Raw genomic sequence first — 21742 nt, forward strand, 5'->3', positions numbered from 1 at the left:
ATAGGAAATTAGGAGCTACCCATCCATTGAATGACCAACCATGGCAACCTAAGTGGAGTCACCACCATTGAATAACCAATTTGCACTAAGTAAGTGGATTCACCACCATTGAATGTAAACGGAGTCACCACCATTGAATTTGCACTAAAATGATGGATTCACCACCATTGAATGTAAATGGAGTCACCACCATTGAATTTAAGTGGAGTTGCACATCAATTTGCACTAAAATGATGGTGATGCATGGAATGATGTCAAGAGAGATATACATATATGTGTATTTATGTATAGGTGGAAATAGTAATGGGTTTGACAAATCATGTGGTGGGCTTTCAAATGATAATCAAGACATTGGTCAAGATGGTAGTGGACACAAGCAAATTAGCTCTTCATGAAATGGGCCAACAAATGTTGAACATAGGTTGATATGAATTGGGCTAAGATATGAGTATTTGTGGGCTTAAGAATCCAAGAAAGAGAATATTTATGGGCTTATAGGTACAACAAATGTGTTTTTTTGCATTTTTGTGTTTTTTCTCATTTTTGTATTTTTTTGTATTTTAGCCGGACGAAAATCGGGTACTACAGCTGCCCCCCTTTGTATGTCTTTTATGAAATAAAAGGCAAACAAAGGTATAGTCAACCGAGTTTCGTACGAGAATTGAAATGCACGGGATCACTATGGCCATTCCCGGCTTGGCCAAATATTTGTGCAAGAAAATAAAGGGGCACGGGATCACAAGGCCATTCCCGGCTTGGCCAAATATTGGTGCAAGAAAATAAAGGGGCACGGGATCACAAGGCCATTCCCGGCTTGGCCAAATATTGGTGCAGGAAAATAAGGGGGCACGGGATCACAAGGCCATTCCCGGCTTGGCCAAATATTTGTGCACGAAAATAAAGGGGCACGGGATCACAAGGCCATTCCCGGCTTGGCCAAATATTGGTGCAGGAAAATAAGGGGGCACGGGATCACAAGGCCATTCCCGGCTTGGCCAAATATTGGTGCAAGAAAATAAAGGGGGCACGGGATCACAAGGCCATTCCCGGCTTGGCCAAATATTGGTGCAGGAAAATAAAGGGGCACGGGATCACAAGGCCATTCCCGGATTGGCCAAATATTGGTGCAGGAAAATAAAGGGGCACGGGATCACAAGGCCATTCCCGGCTTGGCCAAATATTTGTGCAAGAAAATAAAGGGGCACGGGATCACAAGGCCATTCCCGGCTTGGCCAAATATTGGTGCAGGAAAATAAAGGGGCACGGGATCACAAGGCCATTCCCGGCTTGGCCAAATATTGGTGCAGGAAAATAAGGGGGCACGGGATCACAAGGCCATTCCCGGCTTGGCCAAATATTGGTGCAGAAAAATAAAGGGGCACGGGATCACAAGGCCATTCCCGGCTTGGCCAAATATTTGTGCAAGAGAATAAAGGGGCACGGGATCACAAGGCCATTCCCGGCTTGGCCAATGTTTTTTTTTTAATCTTTGACTTTTTTTTTTTTTGGTGAAAAGGTGCTCGGGATCACTGTAGCCATTCTCGGCTTGGCTGAAAATTTTTTATTTTTGATTTTTTTTATTGTGAAAAAGGTGCTCGGGATCATTGTAGCCATTCCCGACTTGGCTGGAAAAGATTTTTTTGATTTTTTGAGAAAAAGGTGCTCGGGATCATTGTAGCCATTCCCGAATTGGCTGGAAAAGATTTTTTGATTTTTTTGATTTTTTGATTTTTTTTTTTTTTGAGAAAAAGATGCTTGGGATCATTATAGTCATTCCCGGCTTGCCTGGAAAATTTTTATTTATGCAGCGATGATGCATGCACTGACCTATTTTGCTCAATTATGAATGTCTCATGAATGAATGAATGCATGTTTTCTCAAGGCTTTGCCATCCTCCAACAAGCGCACAATTACGAATTGCTAAACCAAATTTGTTTCTCTGTTAGGGTTGACCTTCTGACTCACTGAGCTTTCAATGTATCTTCTCTAATCTGATTAGTGAAGGCCTTTTTCCATTCTGGATTCTAGCTCTTGGGCTATCTCTTTTCCTTCTCCAATGTGCATTCCCATAATCAATTGATTTTCCCTGAAATTTGCATGTTCGTACGCATCTGAGTTCAAAGCTACCCATTTATCTGAATTTCTTTATTCAATTTAATATTTTTTTTTTGCACTGCTTAGGAACGTGAGCTTCTCTTTTCTGCTAACACCTGCTTCAGCTTCAGGCTTTTCACTCAGATCCTTTCCAGCTTAGGATGCCAAAATCCATCAACTTCCTATCAAAAGTATTGTCCTGATGCACTCATTATATTTCCTGTCAAAACTTTGTCAGTGATAAATTCAAAAGTACAGCCATGCTTGTCAATTATTGAAAGCAAATGATAAATTTTTGGAGTATGAAATGAGAATTGAATTGGGATGTGGAAAAAGAGACAACAAGCAACAAAATTGAAGAAATGAATTTCCTCATAATTTGTTTCTTGGAGTATCAAATGAGAATTGAATTGAGATATGTAAAAGGAGACTACAAACCACAAAATTGAAGAAATGAATTTCCTCACAATTTTTATTGAAAAGGATGGGTGGTAATAAAATATTTTAGAATGAAATATGTACAAGAAATTAGGGAGGTCAAAGGCAAGAAGGACAAACCGAACTTATTCAAGATGAAATATGTGATAATTCAAAGATTGTACCAAAATTGCCCCAATTTTGGTGTGCACCCAATTAACAATAATCAAAACTGACTTGTATGAGGCTATCTCTGAACCTTCCATTTCTGCCAACAAACTTCTTCTTCTATGTAACAGACTAACACCTTAGCAAGGTAAAATATCTGATGGTATCAAGAGCACCCCAAAATCTACCCCAGTTTTGGGTGCATGTCCAATTAACTGATCTCCAACCCTTCAATTACGAAATTAATTTTGCACTCCCACCTATGTCAATGTGAGACAAGTTAACAGCCAACTCAGGCAATACTCATCAATTCAACAGATTCGTGATCCAACCATCTTGCAGCCCAAACTAAAATGCCCATAAGGGTTTTTTTTTCACTTTAGCAGAATTCTTCTTTTTCTTTTTTTTTCTTTTTTTTTTTTTTTTCCTATTTTTGCCTAGAGCGCCCTTGCGGGTTTTCACTCTAGCGGGAATATTTTTTTTATTTTTTTTCTACCAATAAAACTTAACAACTTCCTTGAAATTGTCCCGAATGTGCATTTTGAGGGGTTCAACTTCAACTAGCGTCTTCTCAACCTCTTGAACAAACTTTTCCAAGTTAATCATGTGATCTTCATCCTCACTTGGCTTGGCAATTATGTTATCCCCATGCACTTCAATCTCTTTATGCATCATATCATGAAACAGAATGACCTTGGTTTGCTGATAAATATCTCCTGCATTTTTAGACCAAATGGCATGACTTCATAGCAAAAGGTATCACATAAAGTGATGAAAGTAATTTCCTCTTTATCTTCTAGTGCCATCGTGATCTGATTACAATCATCCTTCTTCAGTACTGGTGCAATATTTCCATATCATTCGGGGAATTTTACTACAGCAAGACATCCCGCATCAAATTGCTTCTTTATTTCATCTCTAATCTTCCAAGTTTGCACCAATTCAAATTTCCAACCCCAAATTAACAACCTCATCCATTTGAATTATCTTTTCTTTTTGATTAAACTTGTTTCAACATTTCTGACTATATCTCAGATTCATCCTCAATGTTCAAGTCAAACTCGACATTGTTAATGGGTGCCCCAAAATCTGGTTCATTCGGTTCATCTTTTCATTATCATCAATTTCAATCCTGTCAAAATGGAATTTGCAAGATTTGGAATTTGCAAGTGATAGACAAATAAAGGCAAATAAATGTGGGATGATGAATGTAACAAAGGCATCAAAAACACGGGAATTGGGCAAATAAATGTAGGAATGATGAGTGTAACAGAGCATCAAAAACATGAGAACTGGAAGCATTGAACATGCAAAAGCTGTACTAGAGAAATTTATCAAAGTAAAGTAAAGACATGCTCATTATTAAAACCCAATCAATGGCCGTGAGCTGGACCACAGATGGTAGTGCAGATGGATTTTACTCTTGAAGGCTGCTGACAGAATCTGGCAATTCCAAATTGGTCCAGTTACTGAGTTTAAAACATAACTCCCCAAAATTTCTAGTGTTTGGACTTCCGTACCATATCCATGACTGCGGCCAACATGTGCTCCAGCTTTTGCTGTCCCTCTTCTAGTGTTTGTAGCCCCATCTCTAGCCGGGCTATCGCTGCACGCATGCGATCTGATTGTGGAGATGCTGCAACTGCTGATGAGGAATCACTAGGTGGTGATACTGAGTGACCTTCTTGGGTCTGCTTCTTTCCAGCAGAAGTTGTTTTCAAATGGCTGATGCTCTGACGCCATGTCCTTCTTTCCAGCATGGTGACTTGATATCCCAAAGAGGCTCGAGGCCGAGGAGGTCGAATGCTTTTGAACAAAAGCAACCTTGTGATAAGCCGTGGGAAAAATAACTTCCCCACCTTTGTTGGCTTCTTCTCGACAAAATCCTTGGCTTTGAAGATCGTGGCCAGATAGATCTTCCCAATATCAAACCACTGCCCTTTATACATAGTAATAATCATACTGTTGGACAGGAATTTTATTCTAGGGTATAAAGAACACTGTCTATTCCATCTGCAACAGATCCAAGTTGTACTGTGATCTCAGTGATTGCTTCGTGCAATTTATCTGGGTCATGAGTACTTGCTTGTCTGCCCCATGACATATATCGAACACCTTGTATGGCATGCTTTGAAACCATAAGTTGCCTTTTGTAGTCTTGAACTTTGTCGGTTGCTTTTTTAAGTCTCCTTTTGATTTCCCTCAAAGCTTCTTGTAGAGATTCGATAGTTTCCTGGGGATCGTCTTCGTATTCGTCTTCCCTTATAGGGGAGAGGTTGAATCTGAGATCATTTCCACCTTCATCTTCTTTAGAAGTAGAACCTTCATCAGTTCTAGACCTTTTTGCAGGTGGAGAGTTAGGAGTATTCATCCTTGAAGATTTCTTGAGGAAGAAATTGGTTTCTGCTGATTCTTACTTTTGAATATTTATACGAATGGAGTATGAAGGAAGTGTTGGACCAAGACTTAGCGTCTAGGTCAACATTGTGTTTTTGATGATTGTGAAGATGGAGACGGAGATGAAGATGGCTCAGAGAGAAAACACGCTTTTGCCAGAAATGATTGAGATTGAGATGAAGACGAAGATGGCTCTGCATATGCGAAGACATTCGCGGTGCCTGTCACATCAGTAGTCACTTTACTGTCACCTTCCACTGTTATTTTCCCGCTTGAGGACGACTCTTTTCTTCCTTCTTTTTTTCAACTAGATAATAATAAAAAACAAAACTGTCACACTCAACTGTTCATTTCCCGTTTGAGGACAAACTTTTTTCTTTCTCTTTTTTCTTTTCTCTTTTTTTTCAACTTAAATAAAAATAAAACAGAATAATAATAATAAAAAAAACTTTCACACTCTCCAAGAAATTACGAATATTTGCACAGTGAGGCAGGGTACATAACAGACGATCAGGATTTAATCCCAGCAGGACCTTCTAAGCTGTCTGATAAGAGATTCCAACGAAGGTGGAGAACATGACTCTAATGGTGATGGTGGTAATGAAGGAGAAACTGACAGCGATGGGGGCGGAGAGCTAAGAGTGGAGGATGACGGTGACGGTGATGATGATGATGAACATAGATCACAAGTCCCCGGAAGCTTTCTTTTGTTTGTTGATGCATCTCTCTTGGTTTCCATCTCTGGTCATGTAACCTTTCAAGCGCTTCACATCTGACAACTTCACTGGCTTTACAATAAAATCCTTTGCTCCTTCTCTCAAGCATCTGTTGATCGAGTCACTACGTTCTCAGATGACATGATTACCACTGGAATCTCTCTCAAGGCAGACGATCCCTTGATTTTCTTCAGCAACTCGTATACAGTAGTCGGTGATAATCAGATCCACCTTCAAACTATCAAACCCAACAGAACAATTATTCTCCTCGTCTAATCCCAGAAACTGAAGTACTCTTATTCCACTATCCACCGCCATCACTTTACAGGAAGTAATCTTGAGCAACCTTTCAATGACCATTCTATCAACAAGGTTGTCATCGATAGCCAAAACATGAACCTCCTCATAATCAGATATAAAATGATCTATTCCAACTCGATCAACAAGAAAATTAAGAGTCAATTTCCTCAAAAACTGCCCCATTATATTTTTTTTGTTGTTCATTTTCATTGTTTTAGCAATTCACAACTGTAATATTGTACTATAAGGATGGCAAAGACATGAGTGAATTGGTGTTTTTTCTTCTTTTTTTTTTTTTTTTTTTCTTCATGCATGACTATGAACTTATTTAGTTTGACAAAATGCAATGACTAGACCTACGTGAATGCATGAGAGAAGAAACCAATAATGGAAATTACAATTAAAAATGTGGAAAACAAAACGTCAACGGTAAATGAATAAATCACACAAAAATAAAAATGCCATTATATGGGGTAACCTAAATTTCTGGAGGTTTCGGACATGGATCTAGGGTTTTATAAAGTGCTTGGGTAAGTTTATCTAACTATTCCGCGAGGCCCCAGATCATGTTGCTTTTAAAATCCCAACTATTGGGACAAAAGCTCCTCCCTTAACTTTTAAGGGAAGTCGATCCGGTGAGGATATCTTCCACTACCCATGCGGAGACGGAATCTCACGAGAATAGTGGTCAACCCTATCTAATACTAAAGGTAGAGCCCAGCTGGTAGGCTACAGTGAGTGTAAATGTATGAGATGACAAATACTTTACCACAACAAAATAAATCAACATCTCAGCCGTATAAAGGAAACAAACAATTAATCATACAAAAAGAAGTAACATTAGCCAATCAGTTTAATCATATGGGCTTGACCCTCTTAGGTTTAAAAAACCTGGTGTTCCCCAGCAGAGTCGCCAGTTGTCGCAACCGAGGGCACGACGCAGTCCGACGTTTGAAAGGATGAAAAATGTTTAGAGTCGCCACCAATTGATTTAAGGTGCAATTGGACACCGTAAAGACCTGCGAACCAGAGAAAAGGGTACGGGGATCGATTGAGTGTGGGGAAGGTGTTAGGCACCCCACAACTCCCGTTTGAAAACGGTTACCCGGATTAATCTAATGGCTATCTTATGGAAACTTGCTCTTTGCAAGATATAATTATTTTGAGAAAAAGGTTGGTATGAAAAATACTATCAACTCATGATAGCTTTGGAAAAAGGGTTTGAAATAACACTTATCAACTTATGATAGTATTTGAAAAAAGGTTTGGAATATTACTATCAACTTATGATAGCATTAAAAAAAATTGTAATTTTACTAAAAACTTATGATAGTTTTTATTTGGAGACACACTACCAAATTTTGATAGATTTAATTTTAAACACCAACTTATGGTGTTCATGATAAAATACCCTACCAACTTTTGGTAGGTTTAATTTTGAACACCAACTTATGGTGTTAATGATAAAATACCCTACCAACTTTTGGTAGGTTTAATTTTGAACACCAACTTATGGTGTAAATGATAAAATGCCCTACCAACTTTTGGTAGGTTTAATTTTGAACACCAACTTATGATGTAAATGATAAAATGCCCTACCAACTTTTGGTAGGTTTAATTTTGAACACCAACTTATGGTGTAAATGATAAAATGCCCTACCAACTTTTGATAGGTTTAATTTTCAATACCAACTTATGATGTAAATGATAAAATACCCTACCAACTTTTGGTAGGTTTAATTTTAAATACCAACTTATGATGTAAATGATAAAATACCCTACCAACTTTTGGTAGGTTTAATTTTAAATACCAACTTATGGTATAAATGATTATTTGGAAAAAATGTCATTTGCCAATTTAATCCATTATTGCCAACTTATGGCAAATTCATAAATGAAATCAAATATGGTCCATAATCCAGATAAATGAAATCAACTTATGATTTCCTTAATTGAAATGACAACATATCAAAGAATCAAGATTTGCACAAAACAGATTTTCAAACCACACACTGCGCATAGATTTTTCAACTTTGATTTCACCTATCAAATGAGGTCGAAATGCAACGAAATTTTAAATACAATGTCACAACACCTCAATAAACACTATATCAAAATTTCAGAGCAAAATTCAAAGTTTAAAGCAGTCTGCTAATCTCGGACAGATTAGGGTCTTGAAAATCCTGCAGTTTGAAGTCCTTGATTGTAGAGGCTCGCATTGGAGAAGATTGTTGTAGCAAAAAAAATAACAGGAAAGCTTGATGATTGATGAACTTGATAGCAAGAAGTTTCTCCCCTTTTCTTTCTCTCTTTTTCTTTTTCTTCCCCCCCTAGCTCTCTATTTTTGCTCTCTTCCCTTAGCTCTCTCCCCTAGCTCTCTATCTTGCTCTCCTCCCTTAGCTCTCTCCCTTAGCTCTCTATTTATAGGAAATTAGGAGCTACCCATCCATTGAATGACCAACCATGGCAACCTAAGTGGAGTCACCACCATTGAATAACCAATTTGCACTAAGTAAGTGGATTCACCACCATTGAATGTAAACGGAGTCACCACCATTGAATTTGCACTAAAATGATGGATTCACCACCATTGAATGTAAATGGAGTCACCACCATTGAATTTAAGTGGAGTTGCACATCAATTTGCACTAAAATGATGGTGATGCATGGAATGATGTCAAGAGAGATATACATATATGTGTATTTATGTATAGGTGGAAATAGTAATGGGTTTGACAAATCATGTGGTGGGCTTTCAAATGATAATCAAGACATTGGTCAAGATGGTAGTGGACACAAGCAAATTAGCTCTTCATGAAATGGGCCAACAAATGTTGAACATAGGTTGATATGAATTGGGCTAAGATATGAGTATTTGTGGGCTTAAGAATCCAAGAAAGAGAATATTTATGGGCTTATAGGTACAACAAATGTGTTTTTTTGCATTTTTGTGTTTTTTCTCATTTTTGTATTTTTTTGTATTTTAGTCGGACGAAAATCGGGTACTACATCTTCCTCAAGCTTGACATACTGCTTTATCCTATCTTGTAATGCACTCATATTCCTTGGTGGTGCCATAGTCAAGCTCTCCCATAATTTATGATCCCGTGGCAGCCCCAATCGAAAGGTAGTCACTGCAGTCTTCTCATCACAATCTTCAATATCTGCATAAGTATTTGAGTACCTAGATGCATAGGTTTTGAGAGATTCTCCCTTCCTCAGGTGCAAGGCAAACAAAGTATCCAAAGTTGCCGGATCTCTATTGTTCACTATGAACCTTGCCACAAAGATCTGTGCCAACTCCTTCCAAGATGAAATTGAGTTTTCTGGAAGCTGATGGAACCACTTTATTGCTGTGGTCCCCAAACTTGATGGGAACATTTTACACATAAGTCCGTCTCGGTTTGTCCACAAAGCCATCTCGTGCGAATACGCGGATATGTGTGCCACAGGATCTGTCTTTCCATCGTATATGACAAATGTTGGAGGGGAGAATTTGCTAAGAGGATCTTCCAGACGCAGAGCCCATACAAATGGGGTAGAGGTCATCTTCTTAAGAGTCCTCTCAACCTGATTCTGAGCATTCCATTGGGCTTCTCCAGCATCTTTCTTCCAATCTACTTTATGCCTTTGGACGTGACTTCGGTGCCTTGTCCTTCTTGGTGACATTGGGGATCTGTATCTTGCCTTTCGTAGGGATGGATTGCGTCTTCTTCTTTCTGGGGTTAGACCTCTCCTCCTACAGGACCTTCCAGTACTCTCGCTTTCTTGCTCTCGAACACGCTTTGGATTCGTATCCCTATCACCTCGGACAACACTCTGGATTTCACTAGCCAAATGCTTCCCCTTTCTCCTCATGGTATGGAGTCTTTCCCTTAGAGCTTGAGTATGCTCTTGTCTCTTTTGCAAATCTTCTTCTGCCCTAAGGAGGGCTTCTTCCAATTCCAATTCATTTGGAATTTGCTCTTCTATTTCATCATGATTATGTCGAGTCCTCTCTTCTTCTGGATGCGGCAGTTCCTCCTGTCGTGATACTTCCGCTTCTTGAGACATGACTTATATTAATGAACGATTTCCCACAGACGGCGTCAATTGTCGATGCTAAATTTGCACCGAAGTATAGAATGTGAATAAAGCAGAAAGATTCAAGAGAATAACAACACAGAATTTACGTGGTTCGACAACTTGCCTAGGTCCACGGAGTCTGATCTTTTATTAGAGTCGATGGTTGATGAATCGCTTACAAATGTCAAATGAAATGTATTTATAGGCTTGGGATATGTCAGTTGAAGCGGTTAACTGCCTCTGGTAACCTCTTTTGTAATTGCTCATGTTAACCGTCGGTAACTGGATAAAATTGATTCTGGATAAAGTCCTTTCGTCTGGGAGAACCATACATACGTAGTGTACTTATTTACTCCACAATTAGGTTGAATAACGTCTGCTCCAACAATCTATTTAGTGTCAAATGACCTCGTTGAAGCCCAAATTGAGACTATTTGTTCGTACACCTACAAAAGCACAAAACAAACCAAAATAATAGAAAAACATCCAAAAAAATATGTAAAAGCTAAAAAGCCCATGCAAAAATACAATAAATACTTATCAATGTTGATCATACCTGACATGTTGTAATTAATTTTTAATCATTATCTTTAGAACACTCGTTAATTATTAATTAGCGCAGCAGCATTGGATTATTTTTGTGCAGTCCAATGCAAATTTAAAAGCATTTGTCACTCACATTAATGTTATGTACTGTATATAGTTTGTCTAGCTAGCTAGCTTCGACCCATCATTGCAATGCATCTGACTCCTCGTACAACTGGAACTCAACTAACCCACCTCTCCCACCCAAACAGTTATTTATTATTGCAAACATTTTATTTTGATTTATTTTCTTCAACTGTTAGCTTCCAAACTTTAGGATACACAACTACAAAGAACATATATATATATATAATGAAATTCCCCTACACTTTGGCATAAAATAAATGGGTTCGGCAGAGGGCAGAGGGCAGATCCAGCACCAATTTAATGTCAACAGATCCTACAGCTTCAGCTGCACTGGATGGCCCAACAGCAGTACATTAACTTTGCTCTTTCTGACCACACACACACACACACACACAGATATATATATACATATACATATATATGTATATACTTGCCATTGATGTTCCAACTTTAATATGCACAACAGCACAAATTAAAGTTCATCGAACTCATTGCAGCCCTACCATGATAGCTAGGTCCTCACTGTTACTATTTGCCATGCATGCACTAATTACCCTACTCAGTGAATGTGAATCATCATCATCTACAGAGATTTTACAGGAGCTAGCTTTAAGAGTCAACATACAGAGAAATGCATGAATTAATTTATGTAGTTTTAGTTTTGCAAACCCTATTTTCTTTGATGGTATGGACTATGAATTTATACCAGTGGAAGTCTTGAATTAATGGGTTGAAGTGGTTATATTTGGAGGTTAATTCAAATCCAACAATGGAAGTCAAGTCCTGTCCCGCCACTTATAGTTCTTCCTACATTTGTTTGATCATGTAATTACATATATTTCTGCTACGTACAGACAACTAGTTGCAATTACTACCATATATTAATTAATGTCTTATTAATCGCAACATGTCTGATGCTAATTAAGGTTTGGATAAAATCATGAGAATTGAAATAAAAAAAATGGAAAAAGAAGAGAAAAACATAATAGTAATAAATTTCGCTCCAAGAACATGATTGCTTTTGCATGTCTATGTTATTTATTGCACTTTTTCTTTTTCTTTTTCTTTTTGATAAATCATCGATCATCAATCAAATTTTACACAGTACTATCATTTATTGCATGCATTTCTGTTTATATGTACATATTTATAATAATACTACTTAATTTGGATATACAAACAATTACAGAGAATATTCAAAAACAAGGCGGTGTAGTTGTCGCAAATTATGGTGTTGGCATGATGGTAAGGTGTATTACTCTCCTATCAAAGTTTGATTCTCCTCGGAGGCATGAGCTTACATATGAATTTTTCATAAATTTGTTTGACATGCGTAGTTTGTGAACTAGTACTCTCGATCAAGATCGAATGCAGGATTTTAACTCAGGGTTGAAAGTTGATTTACTAATTGTGCTTGACGATTTTACACATTTTGTAATCGTTCTATGATATTTTCATTTGGAATAGCATCAAAAATTTATTTATCAAAGTTCACTACTAAGTATCCGACCAGATTAAGACGTGCCTCCAGTCTATCTTATATGCAACTCCGACCAAAGCTCCATAATTTATAAGTATCATACTTTCCGCGAGTCGCATTATGATTATTAGCATAAAAAAGGGTAAAGTCTAGATAAATTTTTTTAAAAAAATGTGTAGTTGATTTAAGTTGTAATTTTAGTGAAAGACATGGTTAGTAAGATCTTTTAGGTAGAAGATGGAGAGTTTGGTTTGGATTTCTAGCCCATCTTTTCAAGTATTGATGGGCTAAGATTTCAATAGGCTCAATTATTTTATAATCCATGATCTATCATTAATACAGAACAAAAAATCCTAAAGTAAGGGTGGAGAATTAGGCCCAATTTTTTCATAATCCATAATCCATCATTAATATTATTAAGAAAATCCAAAAGTGAGGGTGGGCAATTGCCCACCCTTGCCTATTAATACATCCGCCCTTGCTCCCGATGAGTTTATCCCTTGCACACCCAATGAACAGTGACTATCCAAAGAATAGTGACTGCGGTCCCAATATAATTAATACAAAATGTTCTCACACTCTATTTTCATGCCAAAATATGACCAATAATCCATTGAATTAATCAATACTGATACATTTAAAAATAAAAAGTAAAAACCAGAGTACATGATTAGGGTATTAATTTAATTTAATACCTAATTAATCAACCAACTATGCCACCTTAGTCTTGGCACTACTAATACTATAGTTCTTGGAGTAAAAATCAATGAAGAGAACCAAAAGAGAAGTAATGAAAACAGAACTAAAGCACCAACCCCAGATCCCAGAACACCCACCAGATCCGCCATTAAAATGGTAATAGAAAACCAAACTCATAATTCCAATGCTCGAAAAGAACTGCAGGATCTGACAGTCCGTCACCAACTGCTTCCACCTGGGTCTCACTCTCACCCCGAGTGCACACAGCAAGTAATACGTGTACATGATGACGTGTACCGAGGCATTCGTCACCAGCATTAGAGGAAACATGGACTGCGAAGTATGCAACCAGAGGTAACACATGATCACAACCATGGCGTGGTGGTACACGTGGAGGAACGTGAGGCGTCTGATCATGGACTCGCTGAGGATGATGAGGAGGGTGTCGATGTATTCTAGGATCTTGGAGAGGTAGAAGATGTAGGCCCAGAAGAAGAGGGGCCCACTGGGAGGGGTATGGGGAGGGAAGCAGATGAAGTGGTGGATGGTTGGTGTGTGGGAGAAGATGGAGAGTGTGCAACCAAGGGCCATGATGAGGGAGAAGAGGAGGAGTGTGAGGTTGTGGACGGCTGTGATTGGCTTGAGAATGTGGGGTCCAATGGAGGGGATGTGGTGGTGAGAGAGGAGGTAAGTGAGGGAGAGGTAGGAGAGGATTGTGAGTGTGAGGAAGTTTAGGGAGGAACCTGGGGTTTCTCCTTGACTCCATGTGAAGTTGAGGATTTTTGGGTGCTTCACTAGCCAGTACTCAAGAGTACACAAAAGGGGGTGCATGGTGAATGTGTGGTGGTGGCGGCTGCGGCAATGGTGGTGGTTGTTGTGGTGGGAGAGTGGAGTACTTGAGGGAGAGTTTGTAGGGGAGGTTTAGTTAAAGGAGAGTAAGGAGTACCATTGGGGCTTATCAGCTATGCATATATTATGTTAATTAATGAAGGCATTAAATGGTATATCTGCCACATCCAAATCCACCTCTCAAATTCAGGGATTAGAGCATTTGCAGAGGTAACAATTTGCCGGGCATGGATAGGAGAAAAGTAGATTTTACTAGGCTGTGGATGAATGAATGGATATAACAGTGACATTTTTCTACGTTATTTTTGGTTGACCAAATAGTAATGTAGTATGGCATGTAACTTGGTTGTATTTGGCTTACTTTTAGCATTTTTAGGATCCACTTTACATATTCTCTCTATCAATCTCATTCTCTCACCACTAAAAAATATTACAAAAAATATACGTTATGGACCATCAAAATTGCACCATTGTGTCATACCACATTTCCTTCCCACTGTACTCATTTTGCAAGTTTTTTTTTTGTTTTGGATCTGGGAGCTCCACAATTCGTTTAAAATTGTAGAGTTTACAATTTGAATTCATTAGTTTGGGAGTTGTGCCACATTACACCATATTTTTATTTTTAAAATTTTTAAACTTGTCTAATTTTTTTCTCCATCATTGATTGGCTCAATTGGCCTCAACACCATTACAGAGTCTACAATTCGATAATCCTGACAGTTTATTTAATCTGACAATAAAGACGTAGCCACGTGTACACTTCAAATTTAGACTTTATTTTGCTGTTACAAATTCAAATTGCAAACCATGTTTAGGAGACAGCCCTCTCTTCCCATCCTCTCTGCTTCCCTTTTCTGTTCCCTAGCTTCCTTTGTGCCATTTCTCTTAGTCTTAAACAACAAATTATAAGCAAACCCCTTATCCTTATCTAAACCTAGATTTAAAAGAACAATCTTTATTAATTCTTATATACTAGCGTTAATCTAATGCTTCTATCACTGCAAAAAAAAAAAGAAAAAGTAGTTAGGCAATAGAGTGCAAAGTTAAAGTATGTATAAGTATATCTTACGGGTGTATGCATAAAATACTAACATGTGTAATTGTATATATTGATATGTTGTAACGGCTAGTATATACATTGGTTTATATCTATTTTTATTTGCATATTTAAGTTTCTAACTTAATATATATTTCAAGCTTTATAATTAAAAAAATTAATTATAAAGCAGCGGCACTTAAGTATAAGCGTCTTGTAGTTGTATTTTTTAATCAACGACGCGCCAGCCTAGTATTGTCTTATGGAGAAAAGTTAACGACGCTTGTCCCAAACATATGTAATTGTTTTCTTTTTTTTTTTTTTTTTGTATTGAAGCACCGTTACTTTGTACGCGAAAAACAATTGACATGATTTATATTTACCTATTACGACGTGTTACTTTAGAAGTGCTGAAAAAATAAGATTATTAACATCGCTTTATTGTTACGTTGTAATTGCGAAATATATTTACGGCGTTTGATTGTGTAGTATATTTTGAATTTTTTAGTAGTATTTTTAGGAGTCATATTTTTTTTTATTATGAAAGTTATGATTTAATTAGGGTTATCAAAAGATCCGTAAACTTAATATTAACAAATTGTTAAGATTCTTTGTTTGATAGTTTTTACTAAATTATAATAAAATCAAGAAAATTTTTTCTCTAATCCTACCTTTATTCAATTCTTGATGGAATGAACCTAGTAGCTGTTGTCTTTGATTTCAAATTCCCTGTGTAGGAGGCGGCCCGGTTGCCCATTGTGCTAATCTCAGACACCTCATTCAATATATTCTTAAATGCCACATATTCTCTTGTACCAACCATTTGTTCAAGTTCCCTATTAGGCTCACCAAATTGGAGAGTGATTCAAGGTGCATTTGTGTTCTCAGCATCCTATACTGTTCTTTGATATGGATTTGGGTGCCTTGTCGTTAAGGGTGGGCAAAACTTTGTCCGGTTCAGATGATTGAATTCATCCGATCCAGATTAAATCAAGTTTGGACATAAGTTGTATGTCTGAAATCCGAGTCTGGGTCCAAACATAAGACTCTAACCTTGATTAGGTTATTGTCTTATTTACTTATCTAGATTTAAACCAATCCGAATTTGGTCAATTAAGTACATCCAAAATCCAATCTGGATTAGGGTCCAGACATGTAAATATTTCGTAAATCCATACTGTTGTCTGACTTGAAATTGACCCGGAACTAATTTTTTTGTCACTCCTACTTATCGTCCTAATGCGTCTAGCAATAGAGCACTGAGTAGCCAGAGAGGGTTCGAGATCGTAGAGGTCATTGACAAGTCTAGGCCTTAATATATCAAGTTCATGACTAAGTTGATCACCCAAACAATGTGGACAATATATTTCATTTCATGTGGGTAATTAGAAGCAAGTCGGGCTGTTCGATGGCAATTTTTGCACCGAAAGTAATGGAAAGTTCTGGTTCTTTGAATCCCATTTGCAGTAATTCAAGGCCGATGGATGTAAGAACATGGGATATAGCATCAGTCCATACTAGTTTGAACTCAAGAAAAACGATTGCTACTAGTTTAGAAAAATAAAAGATATATATCCTATTCCTGTATCGATATCACTATAATATGCAACAATCTGTTTTGCCCTGTCTTGCAGAGCCGAGATACCTTACAATTGGCAAGATACAAGATACGGCGGCTACTCGACTTAAGTCACCGTACGGAGTTGTTCCCTTCGGGAATAACAACCCACGATCCACCGATGTCACAAGTTGAAGATAATAAAGGCCTACCAGCTTTCTGGCTTCGACCTGCAATTCATCTTTAGTTTCATTTACACGTTGTTGATTGCAGAAAATTAGAACTCACTTCTCATGGGAGATGCATCCATCCTCACTGTTACAAAATTGGGTATCCAACATAATTAAGTTGTGTGGGTTTGCTTGCCTCGAATCCTTTTGGGAAGTCATCATCATCCGAGCCTTTATCCTTTTGGGAAGTATGATATGTAAAATGGCTAATCATTGCAGCCGACAAATGAGATGAAAGATCAGGAAACCGTAAATTCCAAGTGACCAGATCTCCTGATAAGTTGGGACTACTGCTGAAGCTGCAAAAGCACACATCCATGTAAGCACAGCTTGCAAGATCAACGATAGTAACCAAAATACCGACTTTGCTAATGCCAGTTCAATAGTCATCTTCATGCAAATGTGAGCAATATGTAGCAATAAAGGTTTTACCAAGAGAGTATCCAATTCTGTAGACTAATCAGATTGCCTAAAGCATTAGTTCCAGTAGGAGATTAATTGCGTTAATGCCACCACAAGTCCTACTACTAAAAAAAAAATTTAAAAGGAAAAGTGGCACACACATATCTACCACAGATGCACACCTCGACTATTTCTACCAAAGGCAACTATGGATAAATTCTCAACAGAGCCAACAACAAGCTGAAGTTTCTCTTAGAGGTTAATGTAAATGCAGCTAGTTAATCTGACTCAGGCCCTCCAGTACAATAAGATATCCACAGTGATGATGAGACCTAGGCCTGGGGAATCCAAAAGTTCTCTCTTTTTCACCTTTAATGGTTTTTAGACGGGAGAAGTAGGTGAGGGGCTTCAATGAATTTAGCTTTCAGATTGTATTCCCCTGTTAATGCCCACAACGGATTCATGCCATGGTAACTGTGCTATCAGATTGTGGTATTCAAACTATCTGCCCAGATCTAGGAGTTCAGAAAAGCCAATCTCATAGGAAGTTATGAGCAGTATAGTGTTAAGTGCAGATTGCAGCATGAGTGATATGCAGCCAATCAAGGAAAGCAACAATCAGTTCTCAAAATCCAGGCCAGCGAAGACACTATGAAATCCTTGCATCCATCACATCAATAAGAAAAAAAAAACGCAAATGAAGTTTAGGACAAAAGCAACAAAAGATCACCATTAAAAGCACAGCATTCCAAAGTATAATTCTTGGAATATAACCCCCCTCCCTCAAAAAGTTAAGAATATAACCCATAACTTATCAAAAAAATAATAATAATAGTTTAATTTTTCTTTTTTTCTTTGATAAACGTGTATAAAAGAAATATTACGCATGAAAGAGACGCATAAAGTTCAAGAAAAGTATAAGGTCACATAGTTTATGTTAAGATTAGTCACTTTACCATTCAACCCAATAAGTTAACTTGTTGGGTTGGAACGTTTCAATCATATATATATCCTAACACTCCCCCTCACGTGTGGGCTGGACAATCCGACGGCCCAACACGTGCACAACAAACGATACCCAACACTAGGGGCTCTCACAAAGGCCCACACTTGTTGAGTCGGGGCGTTTCACATCATTTATATATATTCTAACAGTTTACACATCTATGACTGCTACTCCAATAAAACGATCATCCTAACATGCTATCTTAACCACCCAACACTAGGGGCTCTCACAAAGGCCCACACTTGTTGAGTTGAGGCGTTTCACATCATTTATATATATTCTAACAGTTTACACATCTATGACTGCTACTCCAATAAAAACATCATCCTAACATGCTATCTTAAACTACTATATAAGTATAAGTATTGAAAACCACATATATAAATCCTGTAACTGGCAGTAGTTACTTACATGATGGGGAGGCAAGATATTGATATGCTAGAGACAGAGATGGATCCGGTGACAACTGTGAGGAGGGACCCAGTGAAGGTGCAGGGGAGCTTAAAGGAGGCAAAGAATGGCTAGGGCATGGTAAACATGGGTAGGTAAAATAAGAAGTTGAAGAATATCTTAAGTTAGAACAAGGTGGCGGACGATGACTGTCAGGTGGGGACACTGGAGAATAAGATGGAGAAGGAACAGGGTTTGGAAGGGTTGATGGTTCACCAGTGTGGCTTAGTTCTGGAGTTGGTGCTGGGGAAGATGCTGGAGTGGGTACTTGAGTTATCCCCTTCAAAAAAGAGGATAATATTACACTATTTACATTACCAAAGACAGAGTTATCCAGGCCTAGATTATCAGCAGGAGAGTCTCTGATTGTTTGGGCCAACTGCTTCAGTCTCTGTGGGAAAAAGATTCCATTATCTGACATGACAAAAGCCTGAACTGTGACTGGGGATGATATAGTGGAGCCAACCTCGTTTGTTAATTGCACAAATAGATTCTGCATAAGAAGGGAAGGAGAATTAAACACCAGGCGTCAAGCTGCTTAGTCGTGAAGCACATTTAGAGGCAGCCATATAAATAAATCTTTATGTAGCTCAGTTGGAGCCAATAAGGTCTCCACTATATCTTTGGTACGACAACAATAACTGGGACAATCCTTGGCCCACACCACAATATCAGTGCTCTCCTTTTGCTTTCGTAAAATCGGTAATTTTGTGATTCTATAAACGTTTACTATCTCGACTTTTTCCTTCATTAATAAGAAATGGCTTCATCGTATACCCTCATAATTCTGAAAAATTCTTGAATAGGAGTGTTATGTTGTTAACCAAGAAATCTACTTTTATGTTTTTTTTCTTCTAAAAGCAAAACATTTTTTAACAAGCACCAATATATAAGTCAACCATTCATGCCACGATCAACGTGTAAAGTCAATCAAAAAAATTCATCATACCTCATGTGGTCTCAGAAGCAATCCACGATTCAACTGATCCTTTAACTTGTTCAGATTTTCCTTCATTTCAGATATGGAGTTATTAAGAGTAAAGTTAAATAGTGTCAGGGCACTCTGCATGAAATTAGATTGTGGAGGAATAATGGTAATTCCTCCAGGAAACTTCAATATATCAAACATAAAGGGCTCCCCAAAAATTGATGTTGTCAAAGTCAGATTGGATTGCTGAAGGAACAGCTCAATTAAAGAAGACCTCAACACACTCAGAAACACTGAATTTATTGGATCATTTATAGGATCAGAAAGAACACCAAACACCACATCGGTCCAGTTTGATGTGTCTGATTGATGCATTGATAGAATTACCACCTGAAAAGAAACAGCAGCTTTTGAGTAAAATTTTCATTTTCACATAAAAGAAAAGGAAAATCAATTAGTTGAACTGCATATGATTGAAACACACCTTCATATCTGGAGTGCTTATTTCCCCATATATATCATATTCAAGTCTTTCAATATATGGAACTAGCTGCGAAACTGGCTTCTGCAATCTGAAGCACGCCTGAACTGTGGCTGCAAATAAGAATTAAAATAATAAATATGAAGTGCAAAATTGAACAGGGAACTTGGTCTTTTTGCAGATTGGAACAAATCTGCCCAAATACATTTTTGCTGATCAAATAACATACAAGCACATTATTGAAATTCTACATTATAGCAATCAACCAACCAAACGCGGCTCGTAGTAGTTCAACAAAAGTGTAGGGTCTCTTACAAACACGTCTTTGGATTTCACAGCTTGAATTTTTAAATCTAATATACATAAGTAACATAACAACAAGCTAAAAAACTACAAAACAGATGTTACAAAAAAATTAAGCTTGGGGGAGGAAAGGGAGCATGTGGTGGCCAAAAGATCAAAATCATCCAGAATTAAACTACTCATTGTAACTTGCAAGTCCTCTCTCAAGAGCGCCAACGATAAGCAACCTCAAAATTTTAATTATAACCAGTTTTCCATCCTGAGTGTTCAATGGAAGTGTTGAGATCATTCCAAGCACTTAAAGGGTGGTAGCAACTATACAGATAAGAATTTAGATTGCCAAAAAAAGAAAAATGTTAAAGCCAGTGCGCAAACTCCTGCCACGATTGCAGGGATTAACACTAAAAGTATTGATCATTAAGCCCAAACCCTTGGCCACTATAGATGTCACTGGGTTTAAATCCATGAAACTGCCTCTCTGTGTTGCACGGGTAAGGAAGCATATGTACATCTTGCACTTCCCAACCCCCAATTCCAGTGTGGGAGCCTCATGAACAGAATTAATTTATATTTACTGAAAATTTGATCATTATTATAATCCTATAGCATGACGAACTGACAGCATAACATGTAAGTCACTAAGAGCCTCACTAAGAATTAGAGAACTAAACTCCAAAAGATCACAGTCCCATGAATCGACAACTTCTGTGGATTCACTTCTCCCAAGAATCGTTTTCCTTCCATTTATGCCCTAACGACGCACGCATAAAAAAGCCACCCAAAAAATAGTTGCCAGAAAAGAAAGGGCAACACAGAAAAGAAAAACACGTAAACATATCGATTAGCTCAAATCAACAAATTACCCTAATTTGATAAAAAGGAAAAATTGCCAATTACAGAACATAAACGCTTCAAGCGTCTGGGAACCCTAATCAAACAAATCACCACAAATAGCGAACAAATTTTTTAAAAAAAAGAAAAGGGAAAATTGATACCGCTAAGCTTAATTTCGTCCTTGGCATCAAACCCAGAGATCTTTGTGTAGGAAGGAAGGATCCAGAAGATCCCAGAAACCAAAAGCGCCAAGCTAAGGAGTAATACAAAGAAGCATCTGAAAGTGATGTATCTGGAAATACTCGAACATCTCTCACAGAAGAGCCCCAAAGAAGAGGCTCCGTGGCGATGATCATGTCTCTGCTGTGGCAGATTGTGGTCTTCTTGTTCGCCCTTGCCCATTCAAAGAGCATCTGGGACTCACTGAATTTGAATTACCTTTCCTCCTCCTCTCTCTGTCGCTCTCTCTCGAAACGTCTCTCTCTGAAGAAGGAGAAGAAGACAATGACAACACCAAGGAAATGAAGATGAATATGAAAGACAATCAAATGCCTCTCTATCAACACCTACTTTCACTATTTTACTCCAACAAACTCTACGCTCTCCCCCTCAAAACAAACACTCGGAGACAACAGTTGTTGACACTACTCTCTC

The 21742-nt window shown here is 37.9% G+C and overlaps 2 protein-coding genes across 2 annotated transcripts; both read right to left on the reverse strand.

Moving 5' to 3' along the window:
- Positions 1–12847: 12847 nt before the first annotated feature.
- Positions 12848–13852, reverse strand: LOC120004626 (putative elongation of fatty acids protein DDB_G0272012). The gene has a single exon (XM_038854001.1). The coding sequence runs from the start codon at positions 13837–13839 to the stop codon at positions 13021–13023; it is 819 nt and encodes a 272-aa protein (XP_038709929.1). The 5' UTR covers positions 13840–13852; the 3' UTR covers positions 12848–13020.
- A 2604-nt stretch (positions 13853–16456) lies between these two features.
- Positions 16457–21742, reverse strand: LOC120003337. The gene is made up of 5 exons (XM_038852289.1): positions 21250–21742; positions 19955–20064; positions 19492–19860; positions 18504–19035; positions 16457–16983 (listed from the first exon to the last, which is right to left on the reverse strand). The coding sequence occupies exons 1-5, from the start codon at positions 21488–21490 to the stop codon at positions 16895–16897; spliced, it is 1341 nt and encodes a 446-aa protein (XP_038708217.1). The 5' UTR covers positions 21491–21742; the 3' UTR covers positions 16457–16894.

The sequence above is a fragment of the Tripterygium wilfordii genome, chromosome 8 (genome assembly GCF_013401445.1).
Source record: "Tripterygium wilfordii isolate XIE 37 chromosome 8, ASM1340144v1, whole genome shotgun sequence".
Lineage (NCBI taxonomy): Eukaryota > Viridiplantae > Streptophyta > Magnoliopsida > Celastrales > Celastraceae > Tripterygium > Tripterygium wilfordii.

Bases quoted from the DNA above. Each gene is read 5' to 3' on its own strand.
- LOC120004626 (XM_038854001.1), bottom strand. From the start codon at position 13,839: ATGCACCCCCTTTTGTGTACTCTTGAGTACTGGCTAGTGAAGCACCCA.
- LOC120003337 (XM_038852289.1), bottom strand. From the start codon at position 21,490: ATGGGCAAGGGCGAACAAGAAGACCACAATCTGCCACAGCAGAGACAT. The intron at 19,861-19,954 runs GTGTGTTTCAAT...GTTTCTTTTCAG, and splicing joins TAAGCACTCCAGATATGAAG to GTGGTAATTCTATCAATGCA. The intron at 19,036-19,491 runs GTATGATGAATT...CTTCTTATGCAG, and splicing joins TGCTTCTGAGACCACATGAG to AATCTATTTGTGCAATTAAC.